Source organism: Anopheles merus, unplaced genomic scaffold (genome assembly GCF_017562075.2).
Source record: "Anopheles merus strain MAF unplaced genomic scaffold, AmerM5.1 LNR4000026, whole genome shotgun sequence".
NCBI classification, from domain to species: domain Eukaryota; kingdom Metazoa; phylum Arthropoda; class Insecta; order Diptera; family Culicidae; genus Anopheles; species Anopheles merus.
This window is the reverse complement of record NW_024427606.1, coordinates 67,823-89,372: the sequence shown is the minus strand read 5'-3', so window position 1 is coordinate 89,372 and position 21,550 is coordinate 67,823. Positions and strand designations below refer to the sequence as shown.

At 39.4% G+C, this 21,550-nt stretch overlaps 1 protein-coding gene across 8 annotated transcripts in view; it reads right to left on the bottom strand.

Moving 5' to 3' along the window:
* Positions 1–21,550, bottom strand: part of LOC121601096 (protein kinase C-binding protein NELL2-like) — a 120,002-nt gene that overhangs the window by 67,467 nt on the left and 30,985 nt on the right. For all 8 annotated transcript variants that reach the window (XM_041929905.1, XM_041929911.1, XM_041929912.1 and 5 more), the window contains exon 3: positions 2,059–2,169. In XM_041929905.1, coding sequence (XP_041785839.1) covers positions 2,059–2,169 — 111 coding nt within the window. The remainder of the gene's footprint in view (positions 1–2,058; positions 2,170–21,550) is intronic.

Sequence of the window (21,550 nt, the reverse complement as noted above, 5' to 3'; positions counted from 1 at the left end):
GTATTGTATTGTGTAAACGAAGTGTGTATTGTTCTCACCAGTCGTATTGAGTATCACCTCTGGTCATCACAATTGAGTACGTGACGCAGACATGGATTTTGTTTTGGTCAGATTTTTTTATGGCATTGACATAAACATTTTGCAACACTGATGGTCAAAACACATCAAAACAAAGGGGAAAAATGGACCACAACATTGGACTTTAGGCGTTGGTTTAAGCTCTTGCATCTAGGTAGAATTGTTTCGTGGTACAGTCGTCAACTTGAACGACTAAACAACATGCCTGTTATGAGTTCAAGTCCCGAAAAAGAAGAAGCAGAAGATGTTCCGATCAGACATTCAAATTTTTAGGCCTGAGAGAAAAACTCTCTGCCCCGCTATCTGATCTGAAAATAGTTATCTGAACGTAGAGTGAACGCGCCCACGGCCTGCCCCGGATTTTTTTCAATTGTTGTATGACCTCGTGAATTTTGGGCTGGCAGTGGGTGTTAATGTGACACTTCCCTTACACTTTTCCTCCACACTTATGCATACCTTTTATGGTGCTTGATATTGACTCGAAGAGCATTTAGATTTGCACGTTATGCGAAAAATTCGTTATAAGGAGTACTCGTTATGAGGGGTTCCGCTGTACTTTCATGTATAAGTATTACATTACGTGAAATTTCATTGCTACTATTTATTAAAAGCATGCATTAAAATAACACACATTTCAGAATACTGGTAGATTCATCGTTGCCTTCAACTTGGCTTGTTTGTTGACAAGTATGCGAACCACTGATTTAAACAATAAAGATTTCGCCCCCTTTCATATTTATCACAAAAATGCTAACAAACACCCCAACCCTGCCACGGGAATATTACCCCAAATCAACAATCCAATATGAATGTATACATTTTGCAGAGAATCTAACGTGAATGCATAAACAAAAATCTATAGAAAAAGTATCATATAATCACCTCCCCACAAAGTTCGCCAAAAATATAGACGGAGTCTAGACAGATTTGTAAAGGGCATTAACATAGTGGTGCCAGTGTCTAGACTTCTTCCTGGATAAATGTACAGCCAATTCCGGTTTATGTATTTCATACATAACCCATGGCCCTTGGACAGTCTATAAGTCTGCCCGTAGGTATTTCGGTTGAGCGAAATTCCATTCTTATTAGTGCTTTAGTCCACAACTACAAAAAACAGAAAATTTAAAACAATTTTTGTACTAAGCCCTGATGCATATATTTTTATTTTTTAAATATATTTTAAATAAATTAAAGGCTAGTTTAAATATGTTATACGCCTAGAGAAGTTGTATTTCTTAGAGAATATTTAATATCTAATAACTTTATGGGGGCAAATAGAATATGAATGAAATTTTATACTGAAATAAGAACATTTAGTATACATATTAGTATTTTTTTCAATTATTGAGCAAAAAAAAACAAAGATGACCATTTTGAGGAGTATGTAAATTTTCAACAATGAGGAAAAAACTGAGGTAAGAAAAATATCCGCGTACTTCATGGAAACGTAGGTCTCTAAGCATATCTCTGGGGTTAATAAACACTCTGCAGATGCTAGAACCTGGTAAAGTGGAATACAGTCTGTACCCGAGTTACACGGTTTCTGCGTTCCCGACGAATCCGCGTATCTCGAATACCCGCGTAAGTCGAATTTCACGTTTTTTGACTAAAATACTATTGATTACTCGGAGTCTTTGATTTAGTTTAGTACTTCTAATTCTAATATTAGAATTTTCTAATATTTCTAATATTTTTTTATATATTTATATTTTTTTACATAAATATATTTTTTATATATTTTTTTCTAATATTCTAATATTTCTGGCTTTCAAGCGGTTTTAATTTGTTAGCAAAAATGCAATTTATACCAAACTTGAAGCAAATTGTACTGATTTGACATTTAATCTGTCTAATTTAGAAAACCGCGTATCTCCGAATCCGCGTAAGTCGAAAACCGTGTAACTCGGGAACAGACTGTACTTTAATAACTAAAGATAGAAAGTTGTCATAATTATACTGAATATAATAACATCAATTTACCTGATAAATGGAAAACTCTGGATTGTGTAACCGTTATCCCAGGATATTGGGATATATTTGATTGTATATTTAGTGCTTCCAATAGATCGATGCCGGGATCCAATGCACCACCTGTTAATTGAAAAAAATTAAGTTGCAGTTAGTAGATGCTGTACTCTGATACAAAATCGTCCAATACTCTGGACTAATAATAACATTAAAGGGTTTCCCATGATCTATTCACGATTCTATACATTACGACATGCAAATCCAAAAATGTGATATAGCTTCTAGCAACTCAAAGGTATACACGGATAGCTTCAAATACCGAACATTCGGGATGTTTTTATTGAATATCTTCATGCCCAGCTGCTGCTGGTTTTTAATTTTAAATGTCTGCCATGATATACTAGAATACATAAAAAATGTATCTGACCCCTAGTATACCCTTATGCCACAGTAAATAGATATTTTCTGTTGGTAAGTTTGCTCTCGGAGGTATTCTTAGCAATTTTGCTTCAAACCCACGCTAGTGTTATTTCTTCGATAGTTCCTATTAATCGCATCCACGTGCATTGAAATACATCGAAATCTATTGTGGAAGTAATTATCATTGCGAAAACAATAGTGTTTTATAATATTGTGCTCTGATTTTCATTAAAACACCTTTTAAATTTTGTCCGGAAAACGAAGGAAGTTTTTTTAATCTGGTATTTAATGCCGGACAGCCGAAGTAGTTTTTTATTAATTGCCTAAAAATATATTTTTGTGGGTTCCATTCTTTGGTTCCATTTATCTAGGAGTGCGAGAAAAAAACAACATACAATCCCCGTTGCATTTAAAAGCATCATTCTGTCGGTCTACGGACTCCGACATCCAGAATCAAGTGTCTAGACCCTAAAACAAGTTAAAAACTAAAAAGGTGTAGTTTATGTGTTAATTTGAACATTATGAAAGAAATTTTGAGCCTGTCCGGAACTTGAATCAAACCGTCCGTAATTTGAAACATGAGCTTGAAACTGTCCCGAATGTGAATCAAAATATTGTTGCAGATTTATGATATTTTACAATGTATCAAATAAAATTATTGGGAATGTTTATTTTTCTCAAATGCAGAAGGTTTGCTTTAGTAAAGTGAGTAATATAGATGCTTGATCAATAAAAATTGAATTAGTATGAAAATATCAAATACCAAAAATGCCTTAAATGTCCGTTATTCCAATACGTTTTTTTAATTAATACAGGCAACATAACAGTGTGATACAACAAATGAATACATGTTCTCTCAGACAGCAACATTAGAAGAGTAAGTAATTCTAAGAAGAAATAAGAAGGGTGAGTCATACAGACCATACTAAACTTCTCAGAAATAATGACTACGTGACTTTTTGTACAGTAGTTTTTAAGGATAATGAATTTTAATATTTTTTACATTTCATCACCTTACAGCCAAACACTCAATACACATATGAAATGCTGGATATAGCAATGATATAAGCATTATCAAATCATTGAACCGGATAGCAGTAGTACCAAAAGCATTTTTGTATAAAACAGTTTATGAAAAGCAAATAATGATTTCATATTGAAGGGCACCTCTTGCGTTTTCGTATATTTTGTGTATCTTTGGGCATATCTTTTTAAATTTTTTATAGAAAATCAATTAGATAAAAGTTTAGAACATACGAGGGCTGACAATAAAGAAAGGTCTCCTATTTTTTTTTCATAGAAAATGACATTTTTTTACAAAAAGCGATACACCGTTGGAAAGGCCAAGGTCTTGGCTACTTTTCTACATAATCGCCATTTTTTCCAACACCTTGCGCATCCGCACGATGAACTTGTCTATGCCGGCAGAATACCACTCTCCGTCCGCCTCGCGCAGCCAGGTGACCTCTTTCTGAACCTCCGCGTCACTTTCAAACTTCTTCCCTCCGAGATGTTTTTTCAGGGCGGGGAACATGTGGTAGTCACTTGGGGCCACGTCGGGACTATAGGGAGGGTGATCGATGATGTCCCAGCCAAATTTCTTGAGCAGGTCAAGGGTAACGTTGGATGTGTGCTTGAACAATCGCATCCGAGACCGACGATCGGCCACTTCTCTCCTCGTCGTGAACATTAGTGCGCCCGGAATTGAACTCGCGGCTCCACTTACGCACGTTTTTTATGTCCATACACTTTTCCCTGTAAACTTCAACTAGTTGACGATGGATTTCAATAGGTGTCACCTTTTACGCACTCAAAAAACGTATTACAGAACGCAATTCGCACTTGGACGCTGACGCGAGGGGTACCTCCATCGTTGACGGCTGCTCAGCCAAGACTGAGCGGTCGGGGAAGCCTCACCCAGCAGCAAAGTGGTAGTGGGGAAACCAAGGAACACGGCGGTGTTGCCAGATTTCGCCTAGCACGTGATCCGGCGAAGTTGCAGCGTTGGAGACCTTACTTTATTGTCAGCCCTCGTATTTCATAAAATTCATTAAAACATTCCCTCCTAAACCTATATTATCTTAGTAGAATATCTCAAATGCTGAATTATATATGAATGAAATCCCAGCTATAAAGATATTTATTTATTTTAAGATTTTGTTGAAGACGTAGTAGCTTTTAGTCAAATGATTTGCTTTGTTTTTATATTCTTGCAAAAGTGTTAAGAAATGTGCTACAAGTTTAATTTAACAATGTTACGTATGATGACAGTCCGACAACGACACCATTGTGCTCTTTAATAATATCCTCAAATATGTACCCTACACCGGCACAATTTACCCACGTGATTTTATTGCTATGATTTAGGTCGTTTTCAGAGCGATTTGTTATAGTAGTTGAACACATGCGATATGCCCGTAAGACTTTCAGAGTTATCGCAACTAGTCGAAATAGTATCAGAGTAGCTTCATAGCTTATACCTGTGATTTACGTCGTTACAGATGCTTCCTAGTTACATTTATACGATATAGAACAATTCATGATTCAAATAATTGAAAATAATAGTCCAGTTAATAATTAATTACGTTTAAATTATTAAACGTCAGTAGAAATCATGAGACTTAGTAATAATGTTTGGCCATTTATTAACATTTGATGAGCATTTGATTGTAAAAACCTAAACAACATTTGTTACAAATAGAATTGTTGATTGTAATTTGTAACAACTTGTAACAAATTAATGTTAAGCAATTTACTTGTTTAACACAATTAATCAATTTAGATAAAATGATTTTCGATTGAATATTTCGTATCAGATAAAAGATACAGTTTTAGCAATCCATTTGAAAACGAAAAGAAGTTCCTAAAAGAAAACAAGAGAAAGTTGAGTTAATAAAATAAAATAAAACTTCCAACACTACAATAAATCTATTTATGGTCGCCCTCGGGGCGCCAGTCAGATGTACTGATGATAGAGCTACTTTGCAGCTTTTGCAAACAAACCAACTTCCTTGCAATGGTGTTTCTTCTTTTGAGGGGTTGTCATGCGTAGCAACGGTGACTATTCTAGTGAGAAAAAGTTTGTTGCGATTCGAGATTCATTCAAGCCTGTGTAACCATTGTTTATATTATAGTGCTATATTGTTGTGAAGGGATTTGCAGTCATTTATGTTCATATTAATTATTTTCGACGCTGTAAATTTTTCAATGAATATATTTTTCTGACTGCGTGATACTATAGACCGGTATAATCTCGTTATTATTCAATGTCAAATCAAGAGACATGTGGTGTCCATAAGTTTGCGGGAAATAATGCATGTGAATCATTGCAAAATTCTAGTAGCGAACCTAAATATGAGCATATATTACTGTTGAATTTAAGAGGGTTTTTTTGAAGTCAGAATTAAAATCAGTTGACGCTTAGAATTTGATTACCGTGAGGCGAATTTGTACGACCCTTGGAAGCAACTTTTCGTAAAATATCTGTTCCTGTCGTTGAAATATTTTAAAAACTGTTTCATTTTGTAGCGACAATACATGTATTGGTGCGGAAAAATCGGAAGAAATAAAGACAAAAATAGTGATTTGGTGCTTTTCCGTGGAAAAAATGTTGGATAACAAATCCTTTCCATTCCATGACAAAAAAGATTCGCGAACATTGGGCCTGATCGCCAACGAAAGTCGATAAAATTTATCCGATCGGTTAATATGCTCGAATCCACCGGTGGAATTTATTTTCCACCGGTGGATAATTTTTTCACTGGTGGATAACTCTTTCCGATTCGAGTAGCCATTGGTTTTGCCTATCTGTAAATCACACTTTTGTTTACATTTAGATGTCTTGTTTTGCGGAATGAATAAATTAGTAAATTTGGCTTATTTACGGATCATCTAGTGAAAAATCTACACCAGAAGTAGCCTTAGACAATACCGACTGTAGGCCTGTGCAAACAATCCGGGTAAAGTGTAAAACGGGTTGTTGGCTGAACGAGTCTAGATGAAACAAAATCGTATGAAATGGAGGACGAGGTTTGAATCCTTTCTGAACTAGTCGCTTTCGCTGACCCTTGTGCTGTGCCATGTACCATGTGCGCCCATCAACTCTAGCCACCGCGAACGTTGGATCCGTGAACGTCCTTATTTTACGCTCTCGTGCAAAAATATTTTGAAACAACGCGGTACAATTATTCCGTGCAATAAGGAGTGTCCGAAGCCGCTCACGGTCTCTCGCCCTTGCCAGTCCATTATCCTGGCCTTAATGACTGACGCCTCCAAGTCATCTGGCTACTTAAATTTAAACCTACTACGCCCCCTTCGCAATGGCGGATTTTACGGTACGCGGACTGAGTGGCCGCTGGAGGTCCCGTGGATATCAAGTCCAGCATATAGGGTGTGTACAGTAGTCTCATCGCGGGCCTCCATGGGCTCAAAGGCTACAGGGGGCCCGTATATGAGGGATCCCGACCAACACCCCCACTCACAAAAAAAAAAAAAATAAATTGTATTTGATTCAAAACCAAGTAAATAAATTCAGCCCCTCCCTCCCTCCGCTCAACACCTGGGTCGTTTGTTTCCATGCGTTTAACATGGCCTGTCCACTGAAGCTTGGCGAGCTTGATACGACAATGAGTGTGCTTCCACACACACGATGATGATTTCGTCAGATTTGATAAAAATAAAATAACTACGTTAAAATTGTTATCTATGTAATTATGTATAGATGCTATTCAAGTTTACATGTTCGTTTAAATGGATGAATAAAAAATTCATTGGGCAACGCGTTTGTCACGAGGCGTGGAACTTAGCGATGTGTGTGTCAATCTGAACATTCCCGGGCTGTATCCATCCATAAGCGACCCCGAGTTTTTGGCGATAGTGCGGAAGGTACAAGTAAGCACAACACCTTCGATAGCTGCAAGACAACGCAAACGATTCCGACCGGAACTCGCCGCTCCAACGGATATGAGTTGCTTATACTTTTTGTATTTGGTGATCCTACTGGTCTTATCAATCTCTTTGCATTTACTGTCGGAATCGATTCTAACATGCCATAAGGCCATAGCATAACGTTGGATAAAAGAGAAGGATTAGCAGAAAAGGATTTCTTTGGTTGGTTTCTTATATCTTAGCCGAAACCATAAAAACTAGATACCTGTTATAAACCTAAATTTTGTTATAAACCTAAATAAATGTGTTTTGATTGTTTACATAAAACAGGTAAATTTATATTTTCTGAAAAATAATATTTTAGCTAAATTGAGTGATAAAACATCCTTAAGCATGGTTAAGCATGGTTTTTAATATTATTTAGTTTTTCACTGTTATATCAACTGGGGTGAAGCAGTGGATATAGCTATCCAACTGAAATGGTTTTTTTTATATGAAGTTTTCAACTGCATATCCCACTGCTCGAATTTTTAACCACGTTGCTATGGCGGCAAACACCATTCCACTCCACTGTCAAACCGATCGGTTAGCGAAGATTCTGATTGAGAAAACGCAATTGGATAACATTGGAATTTTGCTAACCGATCGACTAAATTATCCACTCCGTTATCGATTTTCGTTCCCGATCAGGCCCATTTTTCTGTTTCCTGAAGTGTTTCTTTCTTCGTGATTGAAGAAAGTGTACGTCAACGACCCCCAGTATTGCACGAGGTGCAGGGGACCACAGTGAGCTCGATGGCTGGTTGAGGTAAAGCAAGGCCTGTTGGAAATGGTTGAGAGGTTGCTTGCAGCAATCTGCAGTCTTGGAGAATGATTTTTGACCGGGACACGACGACGAGCGGTATCGTTAGCTGGCCAACACGAGAGAAAGAGAGAGCAAGCAAGAGGGACAGACAGATAGAGAGAGAGAGAGAGAGAGAGAGAGACAGAGAAAATGAGAGAGAGAGACAGACAGACAGAGCGAGAGCAACCCGATGCTAAACAAAACGGTCACGTGGGCGCGGGGCCAGTCACCCAGTTCCATGTATTTACAGACTACAGAAAGCAACAGGAATCATCGAAACGGAACTCACGATACCGACCATACCGACTTATGGAACGTACGCACTCTAAGCGAAGCCGAAGCCTTGAAAAAACTTGATGATGCCCTAGCCACACGGAGCATGGACCTCGTAGCTTTACAAGTGATTCGGTGGCTATGGAACGGTGTGCACAACAGGCGTGGTAAGCATTGCTACGACATTTACTACAGCTGCCACGACCGCCACCGCGTGCTCGGAACGGGTTTCGCCGTAGGTCCCCGGCTGAAATCCGTAATCATAGATTTCAAGGCTATAAACGATAGGCTATGCACCCTGCGCATGCGAGGCAAATTCTTTAATATAAGCCTCATAAACGTTCACGCCCCTACCGAAGATAAAGAGGAAGAGGAGAAGGACCTTTTTTACGGCCGCCTCGCTAGAACTATAGATGCGTGCCCCAGGCATGACCTCAAAATCATCCTGGGGGACTTCAAGGCCAAAGTCGGTAGGGAGCCAATGTACCGCCAGTACACTGGCTGTCATAGTCTGCATGAGCACAGTAACGATAATGGTAGTAGATTGGTCCAGTTCGCCGCAGCGAACAATCTGGTTGTAGGAAGTACCAAATTTGCGCGGAGGGCGGCGCGAATGGCGAATCCTTCAACCAGATCGACCACGTGTTAATAAGCCGCCGACGACAGTCGAGCCTGTTAAACGTCAGAACTTATCGAGGAGCCAATATCGATTCCGATCACTACTTGGTTGGCCTAGTGATACGTTGTAGAATCGCTCGCCCCCGCGCCAATGGGGGTGGAGAAAACACGCAGCCTCGGCTCTCCATTCCATTCTCCATCCACGGACTCTCTAAGGGACATTATTGTCCAACAGGAATTCAAAGCCGCTTTAGACGAGTCTCTACTACCAGAAAACAGATATGAAACTACGAGCGAGAGGTGGAAACCCCCTTTAAAAACAAAAATAATAAACTGTGCAAGAAATATACTCCCACCACGTCGTGGCAACACCAAATCTGGCTGGTTCGACGATGAATGCAGACAAATGACTGAACGTAAGAATACTGCATACCGAGCAATGCAGCAACGGCATAGAACGCGGGCATGCACAGAGGAATATTCACGGCTCAGACGCGAAGAGAAACGAGTTCACCGCTCCAAGAAGCATGCTTTGGAAGAACAAAACATGCGGGAACTCGAGCAAACCAGAGAGGCGTACGGACCGACACGAAAGTTTTACCAAACGATAGCAGTTCACCGAAACAACGTTGTACCCAAGGTAACCTGCTGTCGCAACAAGGATGGAGATCTGGTTAGTAACCAGCCAGAGGTCCCCTCGCGGTGGGCTCAGTACTTTGATGAATTATTCAACAACCAGTTTAACGAACAGCTAGAAGCGCCACTAGCAGATAGTGTCATGCTACTGCCACCTAGCATAGAAGAAACACAAAAGGCTATCCGTCGGCTGAAAAATAACAAGGCACCCGGAACCGTCGGAATTGCTGCTGAACTGGTCAAGAATGAAGGTGCACGACTAGAAAACGAGATTCATCAAATTGTTACTGAGGTGTGGGATAGCGAATCGATGCCTTGTGATTGGAATCTCGGCAGCATCTACCCCATATACAAGAAGGGAGACAGGTTGGACTGCAACAACTACAGGGGTATTACGGTGTTGAATACCGCCTATAAAATATTCTCCCTGATCCTCCAGGATCGCCTTGTCCCGCACGTCGAAGAGATAGTCGGAAACTATCAAAGAGGATTCCGGAACGGAAAATCAACCATGCGGCAGATCTTGGAGAAGATGGCTGAATACAGACACGACACATAGCATCTCTTCATAGACTTCAAAGCCGCATATGATGACATAGCCAGGGTAAAACTGTATGACGCTATGAGCTCTTTTGGAATCCCGGCCAAACTGATTAGGCTAGTAAGAATGACTATGACCAACGTCACATGCCACGTGAGTGTGGATGGAAAACTCTCAGGACCTTTTGCTACCACCAAAGGTCTGCGTCAGGGGGATGGGCTTGCTTGTCTCTTATTCAACCTGGCGCTAGAGAGGGCCATCCGCAACTCGAGGGTGGAGACTACGGGAACCATCTTCTATAAGTCAACCCAGATCCTGGCATACGCTGATGATATAGACATCATTGGTCTGCGGCTCTCCTATGTAGCAGAAGCCTACCAAGGGATCAAGTAGGTGGCAGAGAGCCTCGGATTGCAGATAAATGAGGCAAAGACCAAACTGATGGTGGCAACATCAGCGGGCCTACCAACAAATAATCCGAATCTACGTAGGCGTGATGTACAGATAGGTGAACGCACTTTTGAAGTCGTCCCACAATTCACCTATCTTGGGTCAAAGGTCAGCAACGACAATAGCATGGAAGCTGAGTTGCGCGCAAGGATACTGGCGGCCAACCGGTTATTCTACAGCCTGAAAAAGCAGTTCACCTCAAAGAACCTGTCGCGACGAACGAAGTTGGGACTATATACTACCTATATAGTACCAGTACTCACATACGCCTCTGAGACATGGACACTGTCCAAATCTGACGAAACCCTCTTAGCCGCGTTCGAGAGGAAGATGCTCAGAAGGATACTTGGCCCCGTATGTGTGGAAGGACAATGGAGGAGCCGCTATAATGACGAGCTATACAAGATGTACGGTGACCTCACTGTCTTACAGCGTATAAAGCTCGCCAGGCTCCGGTGGGCTGGCCATGTTATACGCATGGAAAGGGACGACCCAGCCCGTAAAGTCTTTTTAGGCCGTCCACAAGGACAGAGGAGGCGTGGTAGGCCCAAATTGAGGTGGCAAGATGGCGTGGAGGCGTCCGCCATTAAGGCCGGGATAACGGACTGGCAGACGAAGGCGCGAGACTGTGAGCGGTTTCGGACACTCCTGAGGCAGGCCAAGACCGCAAAGCGGTTGTAGCGCCGGATAAGTAAGTAAGTAAGATGAGTCTGAAGTTTTTCAGTTTGTGGTGCTAGAATAAGAAAGGAATATTTATGTTTTATTTTTAATTAAAAGTAAAAAAAATTTCCTTTGCATTGATATATTCTCATCCTCGTACTATAAATATTCACACCAAGTTTGATTAAAAAGCGAAGAAAGAATTTTCAACTTTAACAGAACAGTCATAACTTCATAGAAGTTGAAATGATAGAGTTATAATAATACATATTTTTCTTAACTTACTATTTAGCTTTGCAGTAGTTTTTTTGGCACTTCCAACCGCCCTTGTCCCACTGTGCATTGGTCTGCGGCTTATGTAGCAGAAGCAAGGAATCGAGCAGTAGGCAGAGAATCTCGGATTGCAGATAAACGAGGCAAAGACCAAACTGATGGTGGCAACATCCGCGGTCCTACCAATTACTAATCCAAACCTAGTAGGCATGAAAAAAGAGTAGCCGTGATGTACAGATGAACGCATTGATCTCAGAATTACCCTATCGCGGTCAAAGGTTAGCAACGACAATAGCATGGTAGCTGAGTTGCGCACAAGGATGCTGGCTGCCAACCGGCCATTCTACAGTCTAAGAAATCAGTTCACCTCAAAGAACCTGTCATAACGGACGAAGCTTGGTCTACATAGCTCCTACAAAGTACCGCTACTCACGTATGCCTCTGAGTCATGGTCACTGTGCAAATCTGACGAAGCCTTCTTGGCATTCGAGAGGAAGATGTTCAGAAGGCTTCTTGACCCCGTGTATGTGGAAGGATAATGGAAGAGCCTTTATAACGACGAGCTATACAAGATGTACAGCAATCTTACTGCCGTGCAGTGCATCAAACTCTCCAATGTTGTACGCATGGAAACGGACGACCCAACCCGTAAAGCCTTTTTAGGCCGTCCACAAGGACAGAAGAGCCTTGGTAGGCCTAAATTGAGGTGGCAAGATGCTGTGGAGCTGTCCGCCATTCAGGCCGGGATAACAGACTGACAGACAAAGGCGCGAGATCGTCAGCGGTTTCGGACACTCCTGAAGCAGGCCAAGAGCGCAAGGCGATTGTAACGCCAGCTAAGTAAGTAAGTAAGTAAAGTTGCGGGTCGAAGTGTAGGGTACGGACTTAATCTAATATGAGTACCAACCGCATCTGGGAGCTACAAGTCGAACGATGTAAGATATTTTTAAACTTCTTTAAACGAAAAAAATCGGAAGCTCTGTTTCCCTGCGAGAGCATATTAACTGTTGATCCCGTATAAAATTCCAGAACAGACCAATGCATTAGTTATCTCATGGTAAAAGACGTGGCTGACGAACACAAGATCTTGTATTTAACAGTACTTACAAAGAACAGTACATTCTGAAGCAAAACGTTGTGTTTCAACAAGATGGGGATCCGTGCCATACCAAGAATCGTACTCAAAATTGTTTGCAGTAACATCTTCTGCTCTGGGCGAAAGATATGTGGCCGCCATTCAGCCCCGATCTTAGTCCGCTGGATTACACTATATGGCGCGACATGAAGACCAAGTCCTATTTTAAACATCACCCCAGTACAGCAAGCCTCAGACAAACATTGACCCGTGCCTGAAGAGAAATGGATGGAGACTAGGGTTTCGAGTCATATAATGGAGTAGTTCAATCGGTTAAGAAAATGTTTCAAACTGGTAATGAAATCGTTCAAGCACTCTGTGGAGGTTTGCTATCATATAATTAAGTGTTGCAAACGAGTGGAGAATTGGGCAAGCATACTGTGGAGCTGTCATCAGAATGTGGGTGCCGGTGTAAAATGTTTGATTGATACCGAATGATGAATTGATACCGATGATGTTATGTAAAAAACATCATTTTGAGTTGTTTTCGTATGGCATTCAGCTGTACACATGATAAACTAAATAAATCCTTCCACGGAGTTTACGGATAATTACTTATTCAACTAACTTACCCGGCGCTACAACCGCTTTGCGTTCTAGGCCTGCCTCAGGAGTGTCCGAAACCGGTCACGGTCTCGAGCCATGTGAGTACCGGTATAATAGCTGCTATATAGTCCCAGCTTCGTCCGTCGCGACAGGTTATTTAAGGTGAACTGATTTCTCAGGCTGTAGAATGGCCAATTGGCCCCAACCATCCATGCGCGTAATTCAGCTACCATGCCATTGTCGTTGCTGACCTTTGACCCAAGATAGGCAAATTGTGGGACGACTTAAAAATTTACCTATCTGTACGTTCCGTATACGTAGGTACTGATTATTTGTTGGTAGGGCCACTGATGTTGCCACCATCAGTTTGGTCTTTGCCTCATTTATCTGCAATCCGAGGCTCTCTGCCGCCTACTTGATCCCTTGGTAGGCTTCTGCTACATAGGAGAGCCGCAGACCAATGATGTCTATATACAGGGTTTACCAGTCCAATAAACAACTGTCCACTTGTTTATAACAATAGTCGTTTTGAATAGACACCGCTGTCTACCACTTGCTCACACGTCAGATGGTGTAAGCTACTCTGTCCAATTCAATAACACAATTTTCGCCTTCAATTAGCAACTGTCAGATTCGGCACAGTTTATTTTGTGGGGAATTTTTTTGCAAAAACAAAACATTTTCAAACACGTTTCTTTTATTCAAGCAATATGCAGATAAACCATAAATTTTAATAAATCAAAACATTAATTTTGTTAATTATACAACAACCACAAGAAATCGCACCGTTGTGCAATCGAAGGCGAAAATTGTGTTATTGAATTGGACAGAGTAGCTTACAACATCTGACGTGTGAGCAAGTGGTAGACAGCGGTGTCTATTCAAAACGACTATTGTTATAAACAAATGGATAGTTGTTTATTATGATGGTAAACCCTGTAATCAGCGTATGCCAAGATCGGGGTTGACTTAGGATGTATGCCAAATCGAATAGGAGACAGGCAAGCCCGTCCTTCTGTCGCAGATCTTTGGTCGTAGCAAAAGGCTCTGAGAGTTTTCCATCTACCTTCACCTGGCAAGAGACGTTGGACATAGTCGTTCTAACTAGCCTTATCAGTTTGGCCGGGATTCCAAAGGAGCTCATGCCGTCATACAGTTCTACCCTGGCTATGCAATCATATGCGGCTTTGAAGTTAATGAAGAGACGGCATGTGTCGTGTCATAATTAGATATGTAAAATAAGTAAAATGAACGAATATGTGTTGAAGTATCTACACAGGCACCCAGAGTCTGATGACAGCTCCACAGTATGCTTGCAAATTTCCAAAATTCGGTTGCAACACTCTATTACATGATTGCAAACCTCCACAGAACGATTGCACGATTCCATTACCCATTTGAAACATTCCCTTGACTGGTTGAACTTTTCCATTACATGACTCGAAACCCTGTATGGTTGCATACATTCTAAATAAATTCTTTACCTTTGAACAAAATATGACTTCCTTACTAGCGTAAAGCCCATCGAAATAAATTTGTTACAATGTATAACGCGGCCATGTACAAAGTATGTGTTGACGTGGCTTTCTACACTTTTTTGTTCTCATCAATTGATTATGCAGTCAGAATTCAATATTTGAACGCTTCTTAGTTGAACGTTCGATACCCAAGTGCCACAAATCCACTAAACGACCACTAAACGGCTTCTAAACGACTCAAGTTCTCTACCTAAACGGAATATAGAAAGACTTCGTTTAGCAGACGCCAAACGACTCATGCATTCTAAAAATAGCAAAAAAGCTGGTGGCGCTATCTGTTGGTGGGATACCCCAACCAGTTGAGCTTCATCGCTTGGAGGAGAGCTTTCTCATTTCCTCTGTACTGTTGTATGGTTTCGCATTGAAGTTATGCATCGCTAGAACTAGAACGGCGATACGATTGTTTAAATACTAAACTCCAACGGAAACCACCAGCACTGAAGCAAGTGAGATTTGAGCAATGGTCATTGGTGTTGATACCCACGTATCTAACCACACGACCATTTATATAGATTTTTGCTCAGAAAGTTAGAAGGCTATATAGGTCATAATAAAATGCAACTTGTCGAAACACATTGCAAGAAAAGGATAGCAATATGATGATGAGTTGTAATACGCCATCTATTGATCAAACCAATGAAGCTGTGGAGCTTTCATTTTTTTTCTATGGATATTCAATTTTCCAGTCGTTTAAGCTTAATCTGTGGCGCTTGGGTAGTTGGCTGACAATTCAATTAAAAAGCATGCGTTTGTATAGAAAACTGGTTTTTGAAAAATTCACAAAAACCTCATGGCCTGCCGAGAAAAATTATTGATATTTGATACAATAAATATTGTTTTATGTTTCGACATACGCATTGTAGTATTCTGGTTAAGTTTTAAATGATTATTCAACAAAATTAAAAGTGTGTTTTTGTTTCAAGTTTCGGCAGGCGCCCACAGCAGATAACTCAAAATACTCAAAAATCAACATTTACCGTGTACCTATTTTCGGTAGCATTTAAAGTGAAAAATTACCTATTTTTTGTACTTTTAAAATTCCAACCAGGCTAGAATAAATTCTAAAACCATAGAAGCTTTCATGACAACCACACTTTAATTGTGTTAGTGCTCTGGTTCTCTTTAATAATGAAAACTGCCGAACTATTGGCTGACATCAAATCTGTAGAAAAACTGTGAACTCTGCATATTTTGTTAGCAGTGATAAATATCCAAGGAAATGATCTGATACTTCGTATATAAATAACAAATGAGCATATTTATTTTTAAAAAATATGTGTTGAAGCCAATTTCAACACGTTTTTGCGTATTTACACCCCGTTTTTAGTTACCCTGCCGAAAACAGGTACACTGCCGAATACTGGTACAGTTACCCTATTCAATAATTGGCAGGGAATCAAAGTTCAACCAGTGAGTTCAGACTGTATTCACATAGTCTTAAGGCCCGATTATTAAACACAAACGGAAATGACACAAGACAAGCGCGTCAAGACAAACGGAAAATAGTTATGCATTTTGAAACCGTTCTTGTGACAGACAAGTTTCGTTAAATTTTTTCTTTCGTTATAGCTGTGTCAAAGCCTTTGTCGATGTGTCAAAATGTTCAAAATCAAAATAAAACAACGTAAACAAGTTTATTTAAGACACGATCGTTTGTCAAGCTAACAAAAGCTTGTTTAAAATATCGAAATGATTTTCTCCCACTTCGTAAGTGACGATAGCAGCAGTGAAGAAGAAACAACGGTAGATCTGGCAAAACAGCGCCGACTGCTTCGAAGTGTTTTTGACCCGTTACAGCTTTCTAACCAAGCGCGAGTTGATCATGCGGATCATTTGTGCAAACTGTGTTATACATGTTTCATTTGGTGGTAGCTAATTTCTGATTTAAGAAACATTTTCGTGTGTCGAAGAAAATTTTCCTTGACATTCTGGCGGAGATCGAGCCCTCCGAGTTTTTGTTATTCCTAAAAGTGTATGCAGTATTAGATGTGATAATTACATGTTCCTATGCTGTTGATTGTTGAAGCAGTCACTCACTAAAGAAGTTGCTGGAATCCAATGCTGTTGAATGCAACCCGGGTGCGAGAGCCCTTCATCTTTCGACTACTATCGAAGAACAACAGAGCAAGGAAATAAGAACAGCTTCTTAACTCAAAACAGCAGCACGTTACCAGTATCTCCAGCATATCGCCATTTAAATTTGGTAGTACACATATTTTTGTTTAAAATGATAAAATGTGATTATTTCTGAAATAAAATACTTATATTTTGCCGTGAAAGCAACAGCAACAACTCCATTGTTGTGTTGTGTCGTTCAAACAATCTGAGATTGGCGCCTTTCCGTGACAAAAAGCTGACGGAAAGCAGTTTGACAATTTTGGATTTCCGTTTGTGTTTCATAATACAGGTATCCCCCGAGATACGACTGTATTTGGGACCGAAAAAAAGTCCCAACGCAAGGCGTAAGTCGAAAAAGTCGTATGTCGAATATCTGTCAATGTAAAGTTTATAACCGATGTTGAAGAGTCGAAATCTATGATATCGTGTTTTTTATTTGAAACAATGTTCGATAATGTATTAATTTTACACAAAAAGTAGTTTACACCAGCGGTCGGCAAACTTTTGAGGCAAAGGGCCAAGCTTAGTAAATGATCGAGTGCCGCGGGCCAGATGAATGCTTTTTTTATTTTTGCGCTTAAATTATTATATTTTAATCTTTAAGAAACATTTTAGGTACAATTGTTATTTTTCTGTAATTATATCATCCAAGTATGGTTCAAAATTAATTAAACCTACTTTAAAAACTAATTCTAATATTTAATCATTTGAGAATCGACAATAGATGGCTAACAATGTGATCAGCCAAAAAATAACAAAATGAGATAAATATCGCTTCTTGAATAACCCATCGTCCCACGCCGCAAAAATATTGTATATATTCCGGGGATGATACAAAAGTCTGAAAGGCTGAAAAAATATTGAAGCAAACATAGATTCAGTAATTAAAAAAATGCTTTATGGAAATCAGATGTCAGATCAATTGATAAGTTATGTTTCCCATGAGACAACAGAAAACCTTTATCAGTCACCTTACCTTCACACCTCTGTCAGTCGAACTCTAAACATGATGACCAAAAAAGTGATCCAACCAACTTATAAGCGTGCCCGATCAACGAATGACACCCCGTAGCGTCTTAAATGGACTGCGTACAGAAGTCTGACGTCGCAAATTTCTGCGTATTGATCACCAACATCTTGGCACTATTAGGCAACAATCAAAGCATCGCAGGAGAGCCCAGGTTCATTTTTGAGGTTCCAAAAAAGCTAAAAATTAAGATAGAGGCAAAAGTGGCTACATTACTGTGTTGTCTGGGCCGGGAGATCGATGCAACCCGCAAAACAGTGAAATAATATGGGAAAATTAACACACATATCAGGAAGCAGACATCGCGTCCGCTGACTTCGCAATGGCAAACAATGACGCCAAAACTCAATGCGTTCATATTAGGTGAATTTCAGTAGAATTTCGACATGACACCCTAGTCCGCAAACTGGTACAACATCCGTCACATGTGTTCCATCGAATTTTTCTGGACCAACATGATACAAAAGCTCTACTCTAACAATTTTGTCGCGAAAACTTAGGATGCCTACAGGCATGTCTTGGTCCATAATGGCGAAAATTCCGGATAACTGATGAAAGGCAACTCCCAAAGTCTTAGATTTATTTGTCCAAGGAAGCTTAAATAATTACCTTTCAAATTTTGTACATTATCTCTTCTATTTTTTTTCACAGCCAGCCGAAAAAAAGGCATGTTTCTTCGAGTTCGAACATACCGAATGATCCGTCATTCCATAGTATTTTAATTAAAGTTGAAAGAATATGATGGTATAAAATGTTATTCTAAAACATATTCAGTAATTTGTTTACGAATAGTTTCTTCACATCTTTCAAAATCACTCAAAACCTTTCGCGGGCCGGATTGAATGTTGCGGCGGGCCGCATTTGGCCCGCGGGCCGGACTTTGCCGACCGCTGGTATACACAAACACAAACGGATGTCATAATACAAATCTTCCGATTTTGACAACTTGTCTTTACAATTTGTGTTTAATAATCGGGCCTTTAATGTTCTCACCGATAGGTAAAAACAGTTCCGATAAGTGTTCTAGAGAACAGTTCAGGGTGCCGCATAATCAGATAATAGGTGTCTGACTTTAATAGGTGACCGCCACTGTACATCGCCTTGAAGGCGCACATAGCTACGTACAGTAAGTGTTTGCGAACATAGATTTTTATACTTTCTAGTTAATGGACGATGTTCGTTAACTGAAATGAAATTATAACCATCTAAGCAACCAAAAAAAGGAACCTGTTTCATTCCCATGCCTTTTCTTTTTCCATCCGCATGCGTACGTAAACATATAATACCGGATGTTTTACGTTTGACGTTTAAGTGATTTTTAACTGGAATCCATCCCAATTAGCGAACATTCAGTTAAAAAGCATTTAGTTAGCGAACACTTATTGTACTTCCATTCCTATGGAAGGAAACCCTATACAGGTTTGCTGTAATTGGGTTAAAAATTTGACACATTTGATGTTTGTTTTTTTAATAATTATGTATATGGTGAAACCTAGGCATCATTCATCAATTACGTAGCGCAAAAAATGAAACTTTTCGATACCCTCCACCCCTAGTGTAACAAACTGTAACGTTCGAAGAAGCCCCCTCCCCCCTCAAATATTAATGAACAGATTGAACTCCCCTCCAATAATTTATTTTATTTAATAAAATCGGATTTTTTTATTTCTTTTTTCACAATACAAATTTACATTGACAATTTTTTAAATGAAACAAGATACAATTATAATATATTTTACATTTAAAAAATGTCCCGTACAGCAATCGAGTTCTGAAAGATTCTAATAATCGGATTCTCACCGCCGTTTGCAATGTTTTTTCGTTACCATCCTCAGCAGCATATTTTGTGTTGTCATCTTCCTTGTCCTCCATAAATAAGTTCATCTTTACAAAAATGTTTCTGGCTTTTTACGAATGGCTTGGTTTTCTAATTGCCTTCACATATTAGATTGGCTTTAGATATGAATCATAGTAAAATTAATTATTCTATTTCACATAACATTTGATGCTCAATTTGTTAGGTATGTCTTACAAATTACGAATACTATAGGTACAGTTTGCAGGAGTTTTAGCTGTATTTTTTTATGTATGTATCCATAAAAGTACGACCAATGATCAACTCTGATGAAATAAGGGCTTACTGCACTAACTACATCTTCAGTTTGATTGATATTAATTGGGTATCAAAGGAATTCGATTGATATTACACCTGTTTCCGGAGTTACAGTTGAATTTCGTTCCATTTGTCACCTGCCGTCAATTGCATGCCAATATCATCAAATGCCTTTACAATCGAATGCGTGCCACTGCGGTCGTCGCAGTAACGGAATGCAACGTTATTACGAAGATCCTATGCTAAGTTTTACCGTCCGAACAAATCCAGTAATAGGTTCAATCGTTGTATGAACCAGTCCCCTAGCATTGATGGACTATTCCACTGCGTGGTAATCAAAAGTTGCGAAATCCGTTTTAGGCCTCCATAACCGCGAGGGTCAAGAATAAGAATCATCGTATATTTACTCATTTGTTTTTCGAATAAAAAAATCAAACAATTTATTCAGCATTTCGTAACAAAAGCACTTTCATTTCGTAACAACTCCCTCTATCTCCTTTGTAACAAATCGTAACGTTTGATGACGCCTCCTCTCCTCCCTATCTTCGTTACGTAAATGATGAGTGACGCCCTATGCTTATAATGTTGGTCTACGCAGGGTTACTATACTTATTGAAAGCCACACAACAGGATACAAGAAACAACGGTCCTGTCTTAATCGATCACGTTTGAATAATTCGCGTTTATCAAATAGACCAGTGCGTCCCAACATGATAATAGGTGGGACATATGGTCACTGTGGTCTGCACGAAAATTTGGTGAATTGAATTAAAAACGATCCCTATCAATCGGAACATTAGGAATGAAATACGAGGTAAGGGTTAACCATGAGAGAGGAAGTAGTATTTAGTTACTTTAGTATTAGTAATTGACTGTTTGCCTCAGCATATAAGATTTGCAGACACTCCCCCCATTCAGCATTTTTCCCATTCTTGTTTGTCTATTTTCGTTTTTTTTGCCATTATTATTGATGAATTTTCTAGGAAAAAAAAACAGTGGATTGTTTTAGGCTTTCCTTCAATATTTCTCGCAATTGACAATTTCCATTGTCTTGTACACCCGATTTACTTGTATTTTCGTTATTTTTAGTCATTATTTCTAATCCATTTTCTAGAAGAAAAAAAAACAGTGGATTGTTTAGGCTTTTCTTTAATATTTCTCACAATGGTAAATTTCATAAGACTTAAAACACGTTTTTTCCTTCTGAAACTTCAATGCAGATTGGTTTTTATTGTAAGGAATCTACGACTGCTAATATCCCTTGATATCGCGAATTGCATATCGTTCGTTCGGCAAACAATTGTGGACAACATATGGGCCTTTAAATTTTTCTATTAGTTTCTTATTAGTGTTTGAACTATTATCAACGTTACGAATCATAACAATGTCACATTCATGAAATACATTAGCTGGATGATGCTTCTT